Genomic DNA, 22290 nt, shown 5'->3' on the forward strand with positions numbered 1-22290 from the left:
ACATGAGTCACCTGCAGGTGGAGTGCAGAATGAGCTGTGGAAGGAGGTGCCGGGGCAGATAAGGGGCAGTGCCACTGGAGGGAGTCGGCAGTGATGGAGAGCAGAGATTCGGTCCTGTGTTGGGGCGGGAGGGTGGAGATCTAGGCGGTGAGTTCCCAGGGAAGGGCCCTGTCCTGGGAGAGTGAGGCGTGGGGATGGAGGGCCCTCAGCGAGGGCCTGTGGTTGCGGTGACTGGATGCTGGAGCCCTTCCCGGCGAGGCCAGTGGATGGGATGTTATACTCCGGTCAGTGGGTTCAGGGGAGTTGTGGTGAGAATGGGGAATGCCACAGGCTCAGGCCCGGGCCCAGATGGGAGACCAATTCCGACTCCATTTCCTCTCTCCCGTGGGCCTGTCACCCGGGCCCTTCCTGGCATCTTCCTCCTGGCTGGCCCTGCGGCTGCTTCCCTACCCCATGTGCCTGTGGCTTGACTGTTCCAAATTACTGAGTGGCTTTTTGCCGTCATCATGAGCCAAAAGCCATTCAAGTTGTTTTTGGAGCTGCTGTGAAGCCGAGACCTGGTTTACCGAGAATGCACAGAATGTCTTTCCTGTCTAGATTTCAAGAGCACGAGGCTTCTGCCCCGTAACAGCGAAACAGCAGAGGGAAGGTGACTTTGGACAGTCAGGCACCAGATGAATCATGAACACTGTAACCTGCAGGTTGGCAGGCCAGACTATCAGGGTCTTGAACATTCAGGGCCTGCGGCTACAGACATCCGGGCTGTCTCAGACCCTCAGCACCACACAGCGGCCCACCGGGAACTTGCAGGCTGCCTCTGTCCTCCCCATGCTGGCTGGCTGTGCCATTCCCCTGCTTCCCCTTCTGTTTCCAGCCCTCACAGCCCACTCTGAAGTCATCTCACACATGTACACTTGTGTGTCAGAGAGGTGGTTCATGCTGACACCTGCCTCCTTTGAGCAGTGCTGGGCTGGGGTAAGGCCTGGTCCTGACCCATGGAATGTACTACCTGGTTCCCGAGTCAGAAGCCAGACACATGGGGATTTAATAGGGTACAGGAGGTGCAGCCAAACAAGGCAGCCATCCGAGTGAGCGAGAGGGGGGCTAGGGCACAGGGGCCGCGGCAGGAGGAGCTGTGCAAGTCACTCCCAGGTCCAGGAGCGTTGTCGTGAGACAGCGTGTTCCCAAGGGCTTAGGGAACTCGAATGAAGCTGGGACGAGGGCTTTGTTGCCAAGTGGTGGGAGAAGGGGATCCCAGATGCCGTGTGCAGGGAACGGTGAGGAGACCGCCCTGCTCGGAGCCAGGGTTCGCTGGGGATGGTCTTGGGTTCTGCATTCAGAGAGGATTTGGGGAGCACCTTTGTCTGCCCAGGCTGCCGTAACAAAGCAGCACAGATGGCAGCTTAAATGACAGGAATGTATTGTCTTACGGTTCTAGAGGCCGAAGTCCGAGATTAAGGTGTCAGCAGGCAGGGCTGGTTCCCTCTGAGGCCCCCCTTGGCTTGGCTTGTAGGTGGTCGCCTTCCACTGTGTCTTCTCATGGTACCGTGTGTATGCGTCCTAATCTCCTCATAAGGACACCAGCTTGTTGGATTAGGGCCGGTCCACATGGCCCTGCTTTAACTTAATCACCTCTTTAAAGGCCCTATCGCACAAAACAATCACATTCTGAGGCACTGGGGGCTGGGACTTTGGCATGTGAATTTGGGGGTTCACAGTCCAGCCCCATAATGGGAAGGTGAGCAGGGTCAGGTGGCAGAGGCCCGTAAAGGCTTTGGACTTCTCCTCAAGTTGGTTGGGGACAAGTCCTGAGCCCAGAGCCGCCCCAGTATACAGGTGGCAGCTTTAGAAAGACGATCCAGGATCCAGAGGCAGCTGTGTGTAGTTCGGGTTAGACGGTGAGTAGGGTGGGCAGGACGTGAGGAGTCTGGTGGTTTGTGGGTAGAGCAGCTGCAGTGGGGGGGAGCTGGCTATGGGGGGAGGGTCCCAAGGATGGGTTCCCTGAGTCACAAACTCCAGGTGCAGCTGGGAAGAAGCCCCAGGACTGGGCCACGGCACTTGCTCTGTCAGTGTCCCCGGAGGACAGACTGAGGCGGTGGGTTGTGCTGTGCAGGCTGGAGCTACTGCAGCTGCTCAGACCTTGGGATGGAGCTGGGGTTGGGTGTTGGGTAGGGTAGATGGGCAGAGCCTCCCCTCCTGGAGGGAAGGGGCTACTGGGTACCTAGTACCCCGAGGAGGTGCTGTGTCCCTGTAAACTGGGCTAACTCTGGTTCTGGAGTATTTCCAAATGGCCTTCCTGGGTGTGGCCTCACGAGTCCCTGCAGTAATCCTGGGGGTGGCCAACACTGCCGTGCCATTTTGCAGATCAGAGGAAGGATCAGAGAGGATCAGTGACCTGGCTGGGGTGGCGCAGGTTGGAGGGACTGGTTTGGCTTTGGGGCTGCAGAGTTGATGCTTATCATCGCTGCCTCGTTTTACTTTCTAGACTCTCTTTGCTTTCTCATGTGGTGACTGTTTCCTCCAGGCAGTCTTCCAGGACCTCCCTGGTCCTGGGCATCATGGTGGATGTGTCTGGGGTATGTGTTCTACATCTGATTTAACTGCCTTTCCACAACACACTTCACTTCTGCCGCTTGCACTTGGAAATCTGGAAATTAGCTACATCAGCCAGTTTTTCTTGAAAAACAAAAAAGGCCTACAGCAAATATGGTGAAGTGTGAACATGTATATTTTTCTGTATTTAGGAACTATTTCATGATTTAAAAATACATTTTATGAATGTGAGGGAGGAAGGAAAGCCCTATGAAGTAGGTACTGCTGTCTTCATTTTTCAACAAGGAAACTGAGGCAGAGAGGTTAAGTTATCCGTGACCAGGATCACCCAGCTGATAAGAAGTGAAGCCGGGATTCAAACCCAGGCAGCCTGAGTGCCCCACAGACCCTCCACGGTACCCAGTCTGTGTGGAGGTGGACACATCTACTCACCCAGATGAGTGGTGTAGGGCCCTGAGCCCAGCAGAAGGGACCTCCTCCTAGATGTGTGGGAAGGGGGTGCTTGCTCAGGGGGGCCTCCCAGAGGAGGGAGGTGGCCTGACCCAAGGCTTGAAGGGCAAGCAGGAGTTTGCCAGGCCAAGAAGGTGCCAGAAGAGAATGCTGGGTGCACCAAAGGACCCATACGTGCAAGGGCTCAGTGAGGGCCTGTGAAATCGAGCATTTGAGTTCTTTCAACTCTCGGAAGACTGAATGAAAACCTGAGTCCTGCCCTCCCATCCCCGCCTTCCTGTGCCACAATAGATCTCCTCATCCTTGCATTTCCTGCCATGCAGTGTGGGCCCCTGGGAATGGGGAGTGGCCCAGGAAAGCAGGGCTGATGCAGCAGGTGGGGCTGGTCCGTGGGAACCTGCAGTAAGATTTAGCAGGGCCTGCTTCTCAGGTTAGGAATGGCGGCAGCCCAGGCCCCTGTTCGGTTCATTCATGCTTGCACTTGTTCTGTGGGATTCAGCTGGGAACACGGTGAATAAGGCCCTGCCTTCATGGAGCCTGAATTCTGCCTGCAATCAGTGCGGCAGCTCTGGCTGAGGTGAGAGGGTTTTTATAGGTCGAAACTTCCTACCATGAGCGTCGCCCACTGGCATGTCACTGCCTCCTGTGGAGTCCTCCTGGCCTTCCCAGGATGCAGTTAGAAATGTGCCCTCCTGAACTGCACACCCCTGGCGTCAGGCCTGTGGCTGCTGCCCCTCAACAGCCCAGCTCCCCTGGGGTTGGGGAGCCCTGGCCAGGAATATGAGTCACACACTGGCTCGGCCCCACTTCCAGCCTGCTTGGGACTGGGGTGCTCCTGCTGGCTTTGCTTCTGTTCCCATCTGGAGCAGGGGTGGTGGAGGGTCTCTTGCCCCGACCTAGCTCACAGAGGCACCTGGGCCCAGAGCCTCCCTCACCGCATGGGGAGGATGTGGACAGATGGCAGCCCCAGGCCCTTGCCTATTGCCACCAGAGGGCCTGACCATGGTCTGGCATTTTAGACCCCACAGCACTTTTCCTCACTTTGAAATCTCACTGTGGCTCCAGCAAGTAGGCAGGACTGGCTCATTACACCTCCCATTCCACTTTCAGGAGCCTGGGACCCAGAGGGCCACCTGGCTTGCCAAGGCCCAGGGGCACAGTTGGAACTGCGTGCAGGTCTCCAGGCCCAAGTCCAGGGCTTCCACACACTATATATCATGTATATAGTGACACCGCATGCCAGCCTCAGGGTTTCTATGGCTCCCTGGCTCTGCTGGGCAGCCCACTAGCTCTAGAGTGATGGTATTTGGCGGGAGGGAACCATTCACCAAGCAGCCCTGGTGTCCTGTCCTCCTCCAGAGTCCTGCCTGTTACAGAAGCTTCAGAGCACTCTAGCCCTGGCTGCCCTTGGGGACCATGCCTATCCTTGGGTCTTGTTTTCATCAGGTCTCGTCTGGGTGAAGCAGTTAAAGATTCCGAGAGAAGGGAGCCTAGGCAGTCTCATCACAGGGGCCCCCGGACCCAACGCTCCAGGAGCCCTGCCGAGGCTCCCTGCGCAGCCCGTGAGGAGGGCCTGCCCTGCTGGCACCGTGCTGGGCACGGCGAGAGCCGGGAGGAGGAGGTCCGGCCCCCGACACTCCCTAGGAAAGTGGGTAAGGACCGGTGGCCACAGTTCAGAATCTGCCTGCTCCCCTGTGGGTGTCTCCAGCTGGCCTTGCCGCCACCGGGTGCCTGTCATATACCAGGCTTCCCAGCAGCCCCCTAGGGAGCCACTGCTCCCATCTTACAGGCAGGAGAGCAAGGCCTGGCAGATTTCAGTCATTTGCCAGAGGAAACAGCTAACGAGTAGTTTACTCCGTGTTCCGTCAGGCCTCAGGGCTGCAGCACCCCTTCTGCCACACTGAGCTGCCCTCTGGGGTCCGCCTGTTTGTAATTGGTCTCTGTCTTCCTGCTAGTTCTGCTGCCATTCGGATGAGAATGCGGCAGAGCAGACAGGGTAACGGCATGCCACTCGGGTTGCCCCAGTTCTTACCCTGGGCCTGCCAGTAACATGTGTGACCTCCAACTGTTCTCTTTCTCCCTCTGGACTTGTGGACTTGCCTACCTCCAAGGGCCTTCAGCTGCACATTCTCGGTGAGGGGAGCAGAGGGGGAAGATTGGGGGCATTTCAGTTTCCCAGGGGCTGATGTTTCAGCTCGTAACACAACACGACCCACCATCTGACTAAAAAAAGGCTCTTTCCAACTCCCATCCAGAAATAAAGACGATAGATAAATAAGCAACAGTGGCCTTTTTTGAGGAGCCAGAAATAGCTCCCCTGTCTCCCAGGGCTGACTTTAAAGAAAGGGTATTCTGTCTATTTGGGGAGAACAGAGGCTGGTGATACTCGAGTTTCCCATGGTGGGGCTGGAGGAACCTGTGCCTCCTGTGGGGCGGGGCTGGCGAGTGCTGCCACCGAGGCACTGGCTGTAATGCTGCAGGGCCAGCCTCATTCCTTCTCTGGCCCTGCCACAGGCAGGCGGCCTCTTCGTCCTTGAGCTACTGATGTCACTGTCTTCATCTCAGAGGCTGGGTCCAATCTGTGCATCCATGTAGCAGCGTGTCCTTAAGCAGGGCCTTTGCACTAGCTCTTCCCTATGGTGCCTCCCCCAGGTGCATGGCCCATTCACTTACCTTCCCCTGTCTTTGCTCAGCAAGGTGCTCCCCCATCTCACACTCTCCCCCACTCCACCTCTGCTTGTACCTCTTTTTGCTCCCCATTTTGTGTAGTGTTTCCCAGCGGCGCATCTAGCCATCCAGTTTACTTAGTAGTCTGGCTTTTGTCTGGGTCCCTTCCCTGGGAATGTAAGCCCCACCAGGGCAGGGGCACCTGTGTTCTTTCAGTGCTGTATCTCTAGCTCCGAGGATTTAGTTGAGCCTGAACACATTTTTTGTTGGTAATGGTTGTTGAAACCAAATAGGAACAGTTATGGTTTCTAATTTACAGTGATTTCACAGACATGCAGGATGATTTTGGCTACAAGTAGCCAGAAAGTGGCCCAAGCAGTGAAGACATTGTGGTCTGTTGTACTAGAGTCCAGAGGGGGTGGGCCCAGGGCATGGAGCAGCCTGTGGCCTACTGAAGGGCATGGTCCCCTCCAGCCTCTGCCCTGTGGGCTCAGGTCTCCCTTCACCCGAGGCTGGCTCCTTGCTGGTGATGGAGCTTGGACTATGGGCCCTTCCTGGCACAGTGTGATTGGTCCAGTCTCCATTCCAGGCCCCCCTGCCGCTGTGAGAGTGAGAAGAGGGCCAGTGGTGCCTCCTGCCCCAGGGTGTAGTCAGCAAGCTCCATGTTAGGTTAAGGGAAGACGACGGTGGCCGTGTGCATGTGCCCCTCTTTCTTGGCATGCTAGGTCCTTTGCCACCTCTGCTGGGCCCTGCCATTACCCAGCCGCCCCCTCACATACCAGAGCCTGAGATTCGGGAAAGGGGCAGGTGCCTGGCCTTATACTGGATGCAGCCCATTCAATGGCATTGTCTCATCTCCGCACTTGATCTGGACCCCAAGCCCTTGGAGGAAGCACTCCCCTTGTCCTTCTCTGACTTCATCCTGGCGGTGGGTAGGGGACTGGGCTCCGCAGGTATGCTCGGAGGTTTCTTTCTTATTTTTTTATTGACATAATTCACATACCATAAAATCCACCTTTTTAAGTTGTACATACAAGTCTGTAGTTTTGAATATATTCACAGAGTTACACAACCATGACCACCATCTAATTCCAGAGCATTTTCATCACCCCCAAAAGAAATGTACCCATTTGCAGTTACTCCCCATTCCTTCCACCCCCTAGTCCCTGGCAGTCACAGCTGTCCTTCCTGTCTCTATGGGTTTGCTTAATCTGGACATTTTATATAAAAGAAGTCATATAGTATGTGGCTTTTGTGACTAGCTTCCTTCACTTAGCGTAACGTTTTCAAGGATCATCTCCCTTACAGTGTGACTCAAGAGCTTCATTCCTTTTACGGGTGAGGGATACTCTGTCAAACAGGCATATCTCATTTTGTTCACCTGCTTACCAGTTGATGTCTGTTTGGGTGGTTGCTGTTTCTCGGCTGTTAGGCATAATGTTGCTGTAAACATTCCTGGATGGATTTTTTTGTGGACATGTGTCTCCATTCTCTTGCTTATACATCTGGAAGGAGCATTGCTGGGTCCTGCTGTAACTGTGAGCTGCCAGGCTGTTTCCCAAAGCAGCTGCACCGTTTTATATTCCCTTCAGCAATGTCTGCACTTGCTGTTGTCTCTCTCTTTGATTATAGCCATTCTGGTAGATGTGAATTAATACCTCATTGTGGTTTTGATGTGCATTTCCCTGACGACTAATGATGTTGAGCACGTCTTTTCATGTGCTTTATTGGCCATTTGTATGTCTTGTTTTGAGAACAGTCTATTCAAATCCTTTGCCCATTTTAAATTTGTGTTAAATCTTTATTGTTTGTATGTTAATAGTTCCTTACATAGTTTTGATACTAGACTCTTATTAGATATGATTTGCAAATATTTTCCCCATTCTATGGGTTGTCTTCTTTCTTGATCGTGTCCTTTGAGGCATGAAAGTTTAAATTTTGATGATGTCATATTCATCTATTTTTACTTTGGTTGCTTGTGGTTTTAGTATCTAAGAAACCATTGCTTAATCCAAGGTCATGATTTACACCTACAATTTCCTCTTAGATTTTTATTGTTTTAGATCTTATATTTAGATTGTGATCCATTTTGAATCATTTCTTATATACAGTGTGAGGTAGGGGTTCCAATTTCATTACTTTACATGTGGATATCCAGTTGTCCGACCTCCATCTGTTGAAAAGACTATTTTTCCCTTGTTGAATTATCTTGGCACCCTTAGTTGAAAAGCAATTGACTCTATATGTATGGGTCTGTTTCTGGACTTTGAATTCTATTCCACTGACCTTATGGCTGTCCTTATACCACTTCCACACTGCATGATTACTGTAGCTTTGTAGTAAGTTTTAAACTGGAAAGTGTTAGCCTTCCAACTTTTTTCATTCTCAAGATTATTTTGGCTATTCTGGGTCCTTTGCCTTTTCATATGAATTTTAAGACCAGCTTGTCAATTCCTGTGAAAGAAAGCTGGGATTTTGATGGGGGATTGTGTTGAACCTGTGGTTCAATGTGGGAGTGTTGCCAGCTTAATAATATCAGGTCTTTTATCCATGAGCATAGCATGTCTTTCCACTTAGGACGTCGTCTTTAAGGTCTTTCAACAGTGTTTTATAGTTTTCAGCATGTAAGTCTCTGTTTGTTTTATTGCTGAGTGTCACATAATAATGTGAATTATTTTCTTTCATATTTGGATTGTTCATTGCTAGGGTTTGGAAGTACTTTTTTTTTTTAATATATTGATCTTGTGTCCTGCAATCTTGCTAAACTCATATATTAGTTCTAGCAGTTTTGGGGTTTTTGTGTATGTGGATTCCTTGGCACTCTCTCTCTATAAGACTGTGTCATCTGCAAATAGATGTAGTTTCACTTCTTCCCAGTCTGGATGCTGTGCGCTCCATTCTTTTTCCTAATTGCCCCGACTAGACCCTCCAGTTCAAAGTTGATTGTTCCTGATCTTAAGAGGAAAGCGTCCAGTCTTTCACTCGTAAATTGGGTGTTTCGATGGGGTTTTGTATGTGCTCTTTAATCAGGCTGAAGAAATTCCCTTCCATTCCTAGTTTGTTGAGTGTTTTTATCATGTAAGGGTGTTGGGTTTTGTGAAATGCTTTTCCTCTGTATTGAGATCATCACGCGGGGTTTGTCTTTTCTTCAGTTACCATGGAGGAGCACTTTCTCTGTTAGGGAACCGTGGCCCATAACGTGGACTTGGGAGCCAGCGCAAGTCTGAGTCCCTGGCTACCTTGGGCTCACTGTGGTCTCTGGACAGGGACTTCACATCTCTGTGCCCCGTTTTCCTCATCTGTAAGATGGGAGTGACCCCGTTTCCCCTTGGGGTTCTCATGAGGGCAAATGAGTTGCTTTGCAGACCACATGAAGAGTGCAGTTTACTGCACTGTGGCTTATCAGTGACATGGTGTAAAAGTTTTGGTGTGGGAGGGACACTAAGGGGACATGGTGAGGCAAATCTAAAGCCAGGCTGATCCACCTGCCCTGAAAAATCTGATGGGGGAAAGTCTGAAAGTTCTTACAGGAGGCAGCTTGAGGCCAGGAGCATCTCTGTCTTCCTGCAGGAGGGCGTGGGCCAAGGGCGCGTGCAGGCCCTGCCAGGCCACGTGAGCGCCCGCAGTATGCCTGCCTGCTGCTGAAACCTCTGGTTTGTTAGGCCTTGAGCATCACATCTCTTACGCTCTGAGCATTCCCACCAGGCTGACTCCGGGTGGGGCGCAGAACTGGGGCCTTACTCAGATGATGGCGTACAGCCGAGAGGCAGGACGTATCCCCTCCACCTCCCAACCCTGATTTTCCTTCTCTTGTCCTGGCCTGCCACCGAGCCCGGCTCCTCGTCTTGGTTCTGACCTTCCTATGACCTTGGGCAAAGACCGCCTGTTGGGGCCTCGTTTTGGCATCTGTGCATGGGGACTCTGTCACAGCACTTTGAGGACAAGATGAGTGCTCTCTGCAGAGGGCCTGCAGTGCCACGGGCCAGCGCCCAGCAAACACTGCCTCCAAACCACCCTTGAGGTCCCCAAGAAGCCATGCAACCCCTAAACTCTGCCAATGCCCTTGGTCCTATTTGGAGTTTGGACTTTGCGGATGAGGGGATTGAAACATTTTTAATATGTGTAATTCTTGGCCTTTGTTTTTATGAGCTCTGTGAGGTTGTATCTTACTGTGGTTTAATATACTGACCTCCTAGCCAGCCAAGTAGCCAGAAACTCTTGGAGACAGGCTGCTTTGCTTGTTTAGTTTTGGTTTGGTTTCCAAGTTTGTGCGTGGGGGGCCATTCCCACCCCCCCATGCACCATGCTCAGCCCCTCCTGGCCCCCATGCCCAGAAGTGCAGGATGGTCCCACCTCCGAGATGTTGGTCTGGTTGGGGAAGGGGAACTAAACACGAAGTAGTAATAACAAACTGGGAATGCAATTTCACATCAGTAGAGAGAGTCAGAATGTATTTTGTTATCCCACAAATAATCTGTTTTACCCTCACTCGGTGCCTGGCACCAGGAGTTCCTGACGAATGGAGCAGACTCAGCTTCCAGAGCTTTTCAGAAACCAAACATGCCTGGAACTCAGTGGGTGGGTGCCCAGAGGAGGTGGGCACCCCTCTGTGCCTGGGGACTCAGGAGAGTCTGAGGGCCGGGGCTGGAGAAGGGCAGGGAGTCAGTAGCCACAGCCAGTGGGCAGGTGGCTGAGAGGAGTCCCTCAGGTCACAAGGAGGGCTTGTGTAACCATGGGAATGAGGGCACGCTGTTCCGCCTCCCTGATGGCAGCTTCCTCCTCATGGGACCGACCTGCAGACTTTAGAAGTGAATGCATACAAATACCCCAGCACAGAGCTAGACACGTGGTAGGAGCTAAATGTGTGGCATTTTTCCTGCAATGACTGCTATTGCGACAGCACATGGTATGAAAAGTCTTTATGGAACCAGAAAAATTCGTAGTTTATTGAGTGAAAATTCGGGTTAAAAACCAGTGCCCTGTAGAGAGAGCTTCCTGTGTGTAAATGTATGTGTGACTGAAATAAAGGCAAGGAAATAGTGAGAGTGGTCAGATCTGAATGTGTGTAGCTTTTATTTTCCTTTATTCTTCAAGTTTTACAGTTGCTATGTATCAGCTTTATAACTACACAAACGTTACTAGAAAGTAGAATTCAAGAATATGCCGTTGGTATTGTTGGGGTGTGTGTGGTCATGGCAGGGCTTGGGGCATCCCATCCGGAGGGTGGCCAGGGAGAGGGGTCTGCCACAGGAAGCAGCTGGGGGTCAGGTGGGCTCACGAGGGCTTCTCCTCTGTCCCCAGACGACAGGATCTGCTCGCCACCCTTTATGGAGCTCACGAGCACGAGCCTGTGTGGGGATGACACCATGAGGCTCCTGGAGAAGAACGGCCTGGCGTTCCCGTTCAGTGCGTACTGGTCCAGGGGCTGCGGGCCTGGTGGGGGTGGCCGGCCTGTCCCCAGGGGCGGGTGGAGGCCTCGGCAGCTGGGGAGGGTGTGTCCTGGGTCCCATCCCACCTGCACCTTAGAGTTCCTGCCTGCCCGGGGGCATCCAGGTCACCCGAGTGCAGGCTGGCCACTGCTGGATCAGTTGTCTTCCTGGCTCCCACCTGCCCCTGCCCCTTGTGGGCTGCAGGACTTCCGAGAGTCTCCCTGTATCTGCTGGGTTGGGCTTTGTGAGTGAATCCCCTCACTCATTTCCCTCTGCTTTTCTCTCTCCCTTCCCATAGTTTGCAAGACCAGAGTGGCTCATGGCACCAACTCTCACGAGGTGAGTGGAGGTTTTGACTGCGTGTCCTCCTCCAGCCCCCGGCTACCTGCTCACCCTCTAGCTCGCAGTGTCCCTCTGCTTGCCTACTGGGGTCTGTGTGCTGGCTCCCACACCTGCTGCTCCCGCTCCCTGTCTGTGTGCTGTCTCCAGCGTCCCCCACACCTGTCCCATCCTCAGGGGGCCTGCCTGCCCCCTCCGAGCATGGGCAAGTCATACCCCAGTCTGATTTGTCCCTTGGCCCATCAGTAGATCACTCTGGGCATCTCCTTGGTGCCAGGCCCTGCCCTGGGTCCCACTGACAGCCCATCACTGCCAAGGATTGACCGGTTCTGCTGCATTCAGGAAGGGGCTGGGGGAGGAAAAGGCCCCCTTCCTGCCAGAGCCTGTTGACTCATCCACCCTCTTGTTCATTCTCTCATCCCCCTCATGGTCATTCCTGGCCCCACCTTGGGTATCAGGGGAAAGATGCCCAAGGTATGAGTCCTCCCCAGTGGGGGACATAGGAAGTCCCAGAGGCTGACAAAGCCAGGGTGACATGAAGGGCAGGGCGTGGAGGAAGCCATTTTGGGGCGAGGGGAGATGGCCAGGCCGGGGCTCTGTTGGGTCTCTGTTGCCCTCGTCATCCTCGGGACCACACCTGCAGTCAAGGCCCCTCTGTGTGTCACCCCTCGGGCCCAGCCCAGCCTGGGGGCCTCCCCACAGGGCAGATGGGGAGGTATGCTGGGCAGAAGAGCCAGCAGGAGGACCCTGTGGGGGGAACTGACTCTGGGCAGACCCACCATCAGAAAAGCTCCCCAAGACATATGGCTAAGCAGCAGGGCCCTGCCATAGTCACACAGCCTCTTCATCCTTGGCGTTGTTTATAGGGAAATGTCTGTGAGCAGAGAACCTGCTGCAGTGCTGAGGTGCATGTCGTGTTGGGGCCGCAAGGTCAAAGGGGGCTTCTGCTCGTGGGGCCTGATCAGGCCTGTGGTGAGGGTCAGCTGTCTCCTGTGGTCCGGAGCCCTCTGGAGCCTTCCCCACCCAGCCTGCCCAGGCTCCGTGCCAGGCCCCAGGGTGAGCAGGAAGGCTTCAGGGCAGCCAAAATCCCCAGAGCCCGTGCTCCCTCGCTGGCACCAGCACTTGCCTGCCAGCCTTCCACCTGCCTCGCGGCTTGGGGTCAGGGCGGGAGGGTGAGCGTAGCCACCGTGCGGTCAGCCAGCTGAGTGCATTAGGTCAGCCGTGGAGAAGCACCCTGCTCCCCACAGGGGGAGCTCTGGGCTCCCACACCCCGGGGCGGGCCTGGCTTTGTGCACTGCCAGCTCTGTGGCTTCAGGCACCTGACCCAGCCTGAATGTAGGTCCCACGCTCGTAGCCGGGCATCTGACGGCTGTTGGGAAGGATGAGGGGACCGAGGGGCCTGGCCCAGGAAGTGTTTGATACACTGCAGAGGAACCAGTTGTCCTGACCTGTTGGGTCATTGCAGAGGGATAGGGTTTTGGGTCCAGGTGAGCGTCCTCTCGAGAGGAGTCTGCACTCTCAGGTTTGGGGTCTGTGCCATCAGGGGAGGCTTTTTCACCCCTCAGTCCAGCTCCTCTCCTGGGTGGGGGTTCAGGACCAGAGTCCCCGCAATTGGGATCTGGAGTGTTGGGGACCCCAGGAGGCTTGTGTGCGCTGTAGGCCGCCCGCCTCCTGGGAGGTGGTTAGCATCAGAGGGTTGCTTCCTCTGGTGATGTGCCCTCTGCAGCATGAGCCTGGGGCTCCGGGGCAAGGCTCCTCACCTCTTCAGGGGTGCCTGGGGGGCAGTGAGCACAGAGGTTACCTCTGTGCATGTGATTGGCTTTAAATAGGTAAGTGGGGCTTTCTGATCGGGGTCTCGTCGGTAGTCCAGCCGACCTGAGCCCTCTCTCTCAATGCCCAAGGCCCCAGCTCAGCCAAAAGCAGGGCTTGTTTTGCCAAACCTCTGTTTTCAGTTGATACCCACAAAGCTGCTTGGTTTTCTGTTACTGAGGCAGTACAGGCGCAGTGGTTTGCCCCACGGTGCAGTGTCTCCACCCACTGCCTCCCCCACCTTCTCTTTTTTAAGCTACTGAGTCACAAGCCCAAAGCCCCTCTGAGGCCACCCCATGGTAGTTCCTGTTGCTGTTTGCAGGTGAGGAAGCCCGAGCTCAGACCCGGCAAGTCCCCCAGCTGTGCTGTGGCGGCAGGTGCTGAGCTGGGACTGACCCGTGTCTGGCTCCAGAGCCACCCCACCTGTGTTCTTTCCCTTTATTCTCATCACAAGGCTGAGGAGACGGTCCCTGTGGCACATGCACACACACGCATGCCTGCACGTATGTTTAGTTTCCCCATGTTGTCTGGGTCTCTGCTTCGGCCCCACGCAGCTGAGCTCCAGGCACATTGCAGTGGCATCCGTGACAGTTGACGTGGGGGATGGCAGCCAGCGCAGGCAGCCAGCAGTCTAGGCCGTCATCCCTGCCCAGCAGCCCCTGGGGCCTCTGGTGGCTCCTTCCTGCAGTCTATGGGCTGAGCAATAGCTGTGGCCTCCGCAGTGGCAGCTCGCCTGAGTGGGTCTCCAGCAGATCCAGCCTCAGCCAAAGGGAAGAGCTTTTCTCCAGCTGCCCCTCTGCCCTCCCTCCCTCTGCCACTACAAGCTCCTCCCTTCAGTGACCTTTGTCCCCGAGTAATCAGTCAGGTCTGGGGGCAGCATGTTCCCATTTCTTGAGTGTCCAGAAAACCCAGTCTCTTTCAGGGCTCTCACTTTCCAACAGGCCACTGAACTTCTCTGGGCCTCAGTTTCCTCATTCTGTAAAAGGGGCTTGATAATAGTGCCCAGTTCAAAGGTGCATTGTGAGGATGACACTAGGTGACTCATGAAGTGGGGCTGGCATATCATGTTGAAAGGCAGCCCTCATTGTTATACAGGTTTTGACCCAAGGCTGCCCAACGCCCCATCCATTGCCTTCTGCTTCCTGCCCCCGCTGCTCTCCCCCTTTGTGGCAGAGCCTCTAAGGACGTCATAAGCATTGAGCAGCATAACACCAGGGGGTCCTGCTCCTCGGACTGCAGTGTGAAGAGTGAGTTGTGCAGTGCCTGGCGAGCCCAACCCTGCATGGTGAGCCTGGTGGTACAGGATCTCAAACCCCCACAGCAGGAGTGAATTGACCGACAGGTGTTTTTCTCAATTCCCATTCCACTTACTCTGCCTTAAGTTCTGGGGAGTCCTCAGGCCACAGGGCCAGGAATGTTCTCTGGACAGGTGACATGCCCTGTGTCCAAGGCTGAGGAGGCGGTGGACTCTGACAGAGCCCTTGGCCCCCTGTCTCCCCAGATGGCCATCGTGTTCAATCAGGAAGGCCTGAGCGCCATCCAGCCACCCTGCGTGGTGCAGAACTTCATTAGCCACAATGCTGTCCTGTACAAGGTGTTCGTGGTTGGTGAATCCTACACTGTGGTCCAGAGGCCCTCCCTGAAGAACTTCTCTGCGGGCACGTCAGGTAACAAGCCTTGCGCCGTCTCAGGCCACCCCTGAGCCCAGGGCCCGGCTGGGATGCGTCCTCAGCTGTCTGTCCTTCAGCACCTCCCCTGCCGCCCTGTGTTTCTGCTGGGTGAGGGGAGAGGTGATCTTAAGGTTTAGAGAGTTGTGTACAGGAGATAAAGAGGTCTCAGGGAGCACATGGGGAGCCCCTGTTCCACCAGGCCATTGCAGGGGCTCCATGCATCTGGACCACCCTAAATTGCAGGAGGTGCCCCCCAGCTGTCTGATGTCAGCTGGGGCCCTGCACAAACCTGAGACTCACAAGCACATGTGGGCATGCAGACCAGCCCTTCAGGGCTGCAGAGAGGAGGGGGTGCTGGCTGCTTTATCGGGTCTCCTTTCTTCCAAGTGGAGAAGCACCGAGTTACTGCTGCTCCTGCAGCTGCTGAGGTGCATGTGCACTCAGCTGGAGGTCAGCAGGGCTGTGGGCCTTCCTAGCTGGGGGACCCCAGGCCTTTCAGAAGTGGGCACCCCGGCTGTGCCCCCCTCACAGGTAGGGCTGCGTCACTGAGCGTCTTGTGGAGCAGTGGATGGTGGTCCTCCGTGGCCCTCAGATGTCACTCTGGTGGCATTTGCAGGCCGCTGCCATCATTTGAAGTATTTGAGGGGCTCCTCTGGGGGGCTGAGGGGCTCTATGAGCTCAGCTTTTTTTTTTTAGCTGCTTACCCGACACCAGGTGACTCTTGGCCCTCACAAAAACTGACGCTAACATGAGGATTTGCTGATATTGGGGCTGCTTGAAAGAACGTTCTAGTGGTTCTGAGGGCACTTCTAAGGCAAGTTGCAGAATCCTCTGGCAGCGTCTTTGGACTACACTCAGCATCCCAAGGACCCCCGGAGGACGCTGGAGTGCCCTGGCGTGGTCGGCTCAAACACGCTGCGCGTTTACCTCTGCAGGCGAAAGTGCCGTAACTAGATGCGCTGAATTCACGGCTGCTCTGTCTCCCTCTGAGCAAACAGATGTGTCTTCTCCAAGTCCCTCCTGCTGAGACTGCTGTTGCTGTCCGCTCCCAGTGGCTTCAGGCCACTCCTCGTGAGGAGGCTCAGCTGTTCTTCTCCTGCTGGCCCCTTCCTTCCCATTAACACAGCACAGAGGGCACATGCTTGGGAAACGTGTGTCTGTGTTCACTTCCTCTGCTCATAGGTGACCTTCCTGGCCAGGCCTGGGGGGCTCCAGGGCTCAAGGCTGTGTTTCCAGGGTTGGGGACAAAGTGTCCTTACCCTGGTCCTAGATGCCACCCACTGGCATGACGGAATGATCCGGGGGTGGGGAGACCACTGCCCCAAGGGGCCTTTTGTATGTGCCTGCACACCGGCAAGAGACCGTCTTACACATTGTGGGCTGCAAGAGACTTTTTTTAATCCTCTATTACATTACTGATTTAAAAATATGTATATGCGCTAAATCTATGAAAATGTATTAAATCAAGGATAGTTATACCTTATATAATCTTTCATCTTATTTTTTATTTTTTGACCAAAATCACTCCATCTTTAAAAGAAATTTAGCACTAGATTTCCTTCCTTTACACACAAAAACTGTCCCTTTTTTCTTCCTTTTTCTTCTGGTTGCAAAGTGCTGGGCCATGTCCCATCTCAGTGCTAGGGGCCCTTCCGGGTACCATGTCCTGTGTCTCAGGAGAGACGCCACATCTGTGTATCTTCTCATGGCCATTTCCAGGTTGGCTTTTCAGAAAGTGTAGACCGGGGCCAAATAGTAGATAAACACACAGAGCTAATGGACAAATGTTATGCTCGGAAGGCTGAGTAGCTTGCGGGATGTCCACCCATCCTTCCATCCCCAAAGCTGATTCCGTGTCTGCTGTCTTCAGAGTACTGTGTGCCCGGAAGCTTCATGCGTGTTCTCTTTCTGGATGAGAAGCATAACGCGCCAGTGGCCCTTGAAGCTGGACCAGTTGAGCTGCTGGCTTTGGGGCTCGAGCCACTTTCCAGCCCCCACCTCTGCTTTCGGGTTCCCCTTGCCTGGTGTGGCAGGCCCGCACCTTCCCCTGTCCACGTGGGGAGCTGGGGGCTCCTTGAGTGGGGTTTTTCTGGACCTGGTGTGGAGACGAGGACACCAGCTTTCCTTGCCTGACTGCTGTGCTCTTTTGATTCTTAGGTGTACTTCTGGTTTGGGCATGTGTGTCTCACAGCCAGTGATGTCTTGCAGTTACCACAGCTGGAACTGAAGTCAGGTTCTTACAGGGAGGGTTGGCCTTGACCTGTGCCAGCCATCAGGAACACTTATTCTCTGCCCATGGTTCAGTCTTGGGGAGATTGCTCCCCTCTCACTAGCCAGCATTGGGGTTGAGATGAAAATGTTCTCTGTTCCCGTTCTGGGCTGTGGGTTTATTTCTGGTCTTTTTACTGGGCATATACAATGCCTTTACTATATTCTCCATCCTTTTTTCCCTTAGGGATCTATGAAAGAATGGTACCACTCAGCACATAGAGCAAGGGTCAGCAGGCTTTTTCTGCAAAAGGCCAGAGAGGAAATATTTCCAGATCTGTCATAATTAGTTAGTGCTGCTGTTGTGGTTTGAAAACAGCTTTAGACAATATATAAATGAATGGCCATGGCTCTGTTACAATAAAACTTTATTTCCAAACACAAGTGGCAAGCTGGATTTGGCCTGTGTTATGTAGTTGCCAATCTCTTATCTAGAGCCTCTCAGGTGTCATGGGCTGTATTGTGCACCCAGCCCTGTGCTAGGGGCTGGGATTCCGTAGGGAGCTAGGTAGTCCACCAGGCATCCTGCCCCCATGTGTTTATGTTCTAGTGGGAGAAATCACACAGAAAGAAAAAACTAATGAAAAGATTAATGCAGCATAGATGAAGGGCCTCTGGGGGAAACAGTGGGTCCTGGGATACCTGGAGGTGAGGGAGCCGCCTGGACAGGGCAGCCACGGCTGACCCCTCTGCAGAGCTGAGACTTGTATGGGATCTGAGGGAGACCTGGGCCGCAGTAACACGCTCCCCCCTCCCCAGAGAGAGCAGATGAAGCTGAAGCATGGCCATGGTTCATAGCTGCACCACTAAGTTACTGGCATGTTTGGGGGTGAAACTTGTCATATACTCTTTTTCTTTTGAACCTGTCATCATCTGTAAATCAGGGACAAAATCACTTCCATTCGTCTGCTTGCTCTCCCACCACTGCACAGAACTGCCGCTGGTCCTCACCCCGGCTCTGTGTCTTGGGACGAGTCCTGGAACTGAGTGGATGGGCCCCAAATCCAGGGCCCTCCTGTGGTCAGAGTACATGCACCTCGCCAGGTCCCTCTTACAGAACTGGGTGTCAGAGCGCCCCCCAGGAGCTGGGGCCAAAGGACACCCTGGCCTGTTCTGACCACTCGCAGCTCCCCATGGTCTCCCGGGCTGTGGAGCGGTTGGAAGCTGCTCCCACTCCCTCCGACCCCTGCTCAGGCTGCGCGTGAGGAGGATATGAGCAAAGGGCAGCTCTCCTGCTTGCGTACCAGTCCTCTGGCCAGAGCCCTCATGTCAGGTTAGGCAGGAGGAGAAATGAGGCCCCTTTGACACACCCATGCTTTCGGTTGGTCCTGCCACAAGAAGTGTTCTCCAGCTCAGCAGGCACTGACCCTGCCCCTCTGAGCTCTCAGCTGTTTTCCTCGCTGGTATAGCGAAGCACCCACAGTGTTCCTTACGGCTCCTGCAGGCCCTTCCCAGCATCTCTGAACTTGGCTGTGTCTGCTCGCTCTGGGTGGCCCTACTCTGCCCCAGGCCTGCTCTGCCACCCTGGCCACTGCCTTTGGGGGGACCCATGGGGTGGGAGAAGTGCCGTCTGCTTGGTGGGGCTCAGCCAGGCTGGACTACCAGGTGAGAAGGTGGGCAGCGCCTACAGAAGGCTAGAACGCTCATCTCAGCTGCTCGAGCCCTCTTCTGGCCTCTGGCCCATTTGGCCTGCCCCAGCCCCCACAAGGCTCCCTTTTGGCAGTCAGCCCCCAGGAATAGAGATCAGTGGGGACACTTGGCGCAAGTCCTGCAGGGTGTTTATTTTCCCCAGGCTCCTCCCCAGGACGATCTCTCATGCCCCCCGTCTGGACTGGCTCTGGTCGTAGCGGCGGGAGGACTGTCGGGCACACCGGGGCGGCAAGGGGCCTGCGTGCCCCGCTAGCGGGAAGGATGCCAGGTACATCTCAGCACCTGCCTGCTTGGCCTCCACCCGAATCACTTCCTTGTGCATGATTGTTGTGGCGCCGTAATCCTGGAGCTGGCGAGGGTTGGCAGCCAAAGCAAGTGCCCCCTTGGCCTGGCCCCTAGCACGCGGGTGCTCAGTCAGGGCCTTCCATGCTGCGCTTAGAGGCCTGGGTCCCAGGGGTGAGCAATGTGGGCTGGGGCATGGGAGCCCTGGCGCCCCCTGGAAGGGCTACAGCAGAGGCTGCCGGGGCCCTGTCGGGACTCACCCCCCTGGACAACCCTGTGCCATTCTGGGGGGACACGGGGATAGAGAGCCTTTACCAGAGCTCAGCCCGAGGCTCCTGGTTGTGTGATTCTTGCATTCATGTGCCCATGCTTCCAAGCGCTCCAGAACATGTTTCTGACCCCAATGACTGACCTTGCTTTACTCTCCAGGGATGAATAAATGATGACTGCTTATTGCTGTCACTATTCTTGGGCTCCTGTGAGGCTGAGGGATTTGGGCTGCGGTGGAGGTGGGCATGAGTCAGGGTGGGATGGTGTGGAGGGTATTTCAGGGGGTGGGCCAGCTTCCAGAGGCAGACAGATTATCCTCTGTGCTTTCTTGGATGCATCCATGGAAGCCCACGTTCTGACTTCCTGTTTTTTTCCTTAAATAGTTAGAAAAGAGCAGAACTTTTTGTATTTTAGGCACTGATGTGCCAAGTGGCAGTCCGGCCTTTTCTCAAGTGCTGTCCCAAAAGAGTTCCATGGCAGATACTGGGATGGGTCAGGAATACTGGATTAAATGGCGTTTACTGGGCCTTGGATATTCGGGTATGCAGCATTCCCCACCTGGCCACCCCCATGGCCCCAGCCTCCTTTCTGGTGCCACATCCGTAAGACATGCTAGACACTTCAGGAATGGGGAAAACCAGATGTGATCCTCTGAGATGGGAGCAGAGTAAGCTCATTAAACCGGTTGTTTTTATATGGGAAGAAGAGTTGAAAAAGGAACCCAGATCGAGCATGTGTCCATCCATGGTGTAGTGTCTCCTTGGGTGATGGGGGCGCCCAGCTGGCTGGGGCTCCATGTGGCTGCCGCTGGATGCTGAGCCGAAGGCCACCGTTGCCCGTGGCTGGGCTGGTGCTGCCCCCTGGTGTCAGGTGGTGGAGTCGCCGTCCCTGCCTTGAGCTTCTAACTGTGGCCCCTTCCTTTGCTTTTTCAGATCGTGAGTCCATCTTCTTCAACAGCCACAACGTGTCGAAGCCAGAGTCATCATCCGTCCTGACCGCGGTATGTCCCTTTCGCTGGGGAGGCCTGGTGGGAGGCTGCCTTGCCCCAAGCCTGCGTGTGGGGTCTCTGTGGGCCATGGGGCCCAGGCTCAGCTCCCAGCGGAGCAGGGTGGGAGGCACCTCTGCCTCCATGCCAGGGGCCCAGGAGACCCCTCTTCCTGGCTTGCCTCTGGCCTTCATGCTGATGGCTGTCACAGCCACGCCTGCTCACCACTAGGTTACTCCTTATGGAGGGTTTCTGACTTGTCACCTCACATGAGGAAGACCCTCAAGTCCTGAGGACTTTGGAAACCTGCTCTCTGATCTGCCTTTTTCCTAGTGTACAAAGCACCATCTCCATTTTCCTTTTGCTTTCCCTGTCCATGTAAGTCCAGGATGGCGTTTGTAAGGAGCCTGCTCTTCTGTGGGTGCTGGGGTGCTTTGCAGTGTGGCGGGGGCTCAGGGCTGCTGTTCAGTGAATGTTGCTGTGTGTTGGGTTCCAACCCAGATGCCCGGTGGCCTCACAGCCAGGCCTGGAAACAAGCCTCGCAGGGGTGGGACGCCAGCTCCATTTTCCTGAGGGGGAGGCCAAGTTCATCGAGGTTAAGGAACTTCTCCAAACTCAGAGGGCTGTTCACTCAGGCAGAGCTGGGATATGCTCCCAGATTGGTCTGTTTGAAAGTCAGGTCCTTCCAGGAATTTAGGTTTTCTTATCTTGCTGGTGACTAGAGAGAAACCATTGCCCAGAGCAGGTAGGTAGAAATCGCCACTGGGCCAGCCTTTGCTCCCAGCCTAAGTCTCGGGAGCCAGTGGCCTCTGCCACCACTTCCCCTGCGCTTGGAGCCCTGTGCTCGGTGTCCCACTCCCGAGTCACCTGCCCTGGGCCCATCTCAACCCCCAGATCCACAACAGACCCCTCTTCCTGGGTCTCACTCCCCTTTTTCATGTGGAGAGCCTGCACTTGTCCTGATTACCTCCTGCCCCCCACCCAAACTGCCTGTCCACTTTCTGTTTGTTTCTGGTTCCTTTGAGGAGCCAGCTGTGTGTTGAGGGTTCAGCAGAGCACACAGGCGGGCAGGGACCTGGCAGGAACACCACCCTCCCTCAGGATATTGATAGACGTTCCCTAGGAGTAAGTTCTGTGGTCAGGGAAGCTTGGGGAACAGCTCGATCTTAAACAGGGCCTCTTGGCGCCTTGCTGGGCACACCGTGAGACGTAAGTAAGTGTTCTGGGCAAGAAACGGTTGCTGGTCTTCTGAGCCTCAGAGTCCCTAGGCCAGCTCAGTTCTGAGGGGCTTCTTGCCTGCACGTGTGGCCAGTGACTCTCGGTGGAGCCAGCATTCCACAGACCTCCTGAGAGGCTGTCTCTGCCCACCACCTTGTGCAGTGTGGCCCTTGTGACCACTGGGGCTGGTAGCTGACTCCAGGGCACCCCTGTGAGGGCCGCAAGCAGAGACCTACCTGGAAGCGACCTCCTTGGGTAATCACCTGGCTATCACTTGGCCTATTGTTTTCATCTGTAAAATGGGAAAAGGTCAGCCTAGAGATATTTCCGGGACCTTCTCTCCACCTGTAGTGTCCACTGTCGTCTTCCTCCCTTAGCTCCTGACTGAATTCAGGGATCCCCCAGGACTGACAGTGTGGCACAATAGAAGAGGGAAGTGCAGCCAGCCGTCCCCTTTTCCTCTGGGACAAGAGCCCTTCCTGCGCCCTCACAGGCTGGCCTGACACCGGCAGCTCCCCATCCAGACACACACTTACTCTCCTCCCGCCCATGGTGGGGCCCACGATGGGGTGGGGTCCCTGCCCTCCCTCCCCTGCTGGGTGCCCCTGGGGTGGACCTGGTCCCACAGACAACCTGCAGGCCCCGAACACTGGTATAGGGTTTTGGCTAAGAGTGTGGACACTCTCGGGACTGTCTGAGG

General features: G+C 54.9%; 1 protein-coding gene across 2 annotated transcripts in view; it reads left to right on the top strand.

The window, feature by feature from the left end:
• Positions 1-22290, top strand: part of ITPK1 (inositol-tetrakisphosphate 1-kinase) — a 161060-nt gene that overhangs the window by 129410 nt on the left and 9360 nt on the right. The window contains exons 6-10 of one of the 2 annotated variants that reach the window (XM_036991712.2): positions 10972-11076; positions 11398-11438; positions 14749-14914; positions 18978-19103; positions 20320-20387. In XM_036991712.2, the coding sequence (XP_036847607.2) occupies positions 10972-11076; positions 11398-11438; positions 14749-14914; positions 18978-19103; positions 20320-20387 (506 nt within the window). The remainder of the gene's footprint in view (positions 1-10971; positions 11077-11397; positions 11439-14748; positions 14915-18977; positions 19104-20319; positions 20388-22290) is intronic. The other variant, XM_017680576.3, reaches the window with a different exon arrangement.

This window comes from Manis javanica, chromosome 8 (assembly GCF_040802235.1).
Source record: "Manis javanica isolate MJ-LG chromosome 8, MJ_LKY, whole genome shotgun sequence".
Lineage (NCBI taxonomy): Eukaryota > Metazoa > Chordata > Mammalia > Pholidota > Manidae > Manis > Manis javanica.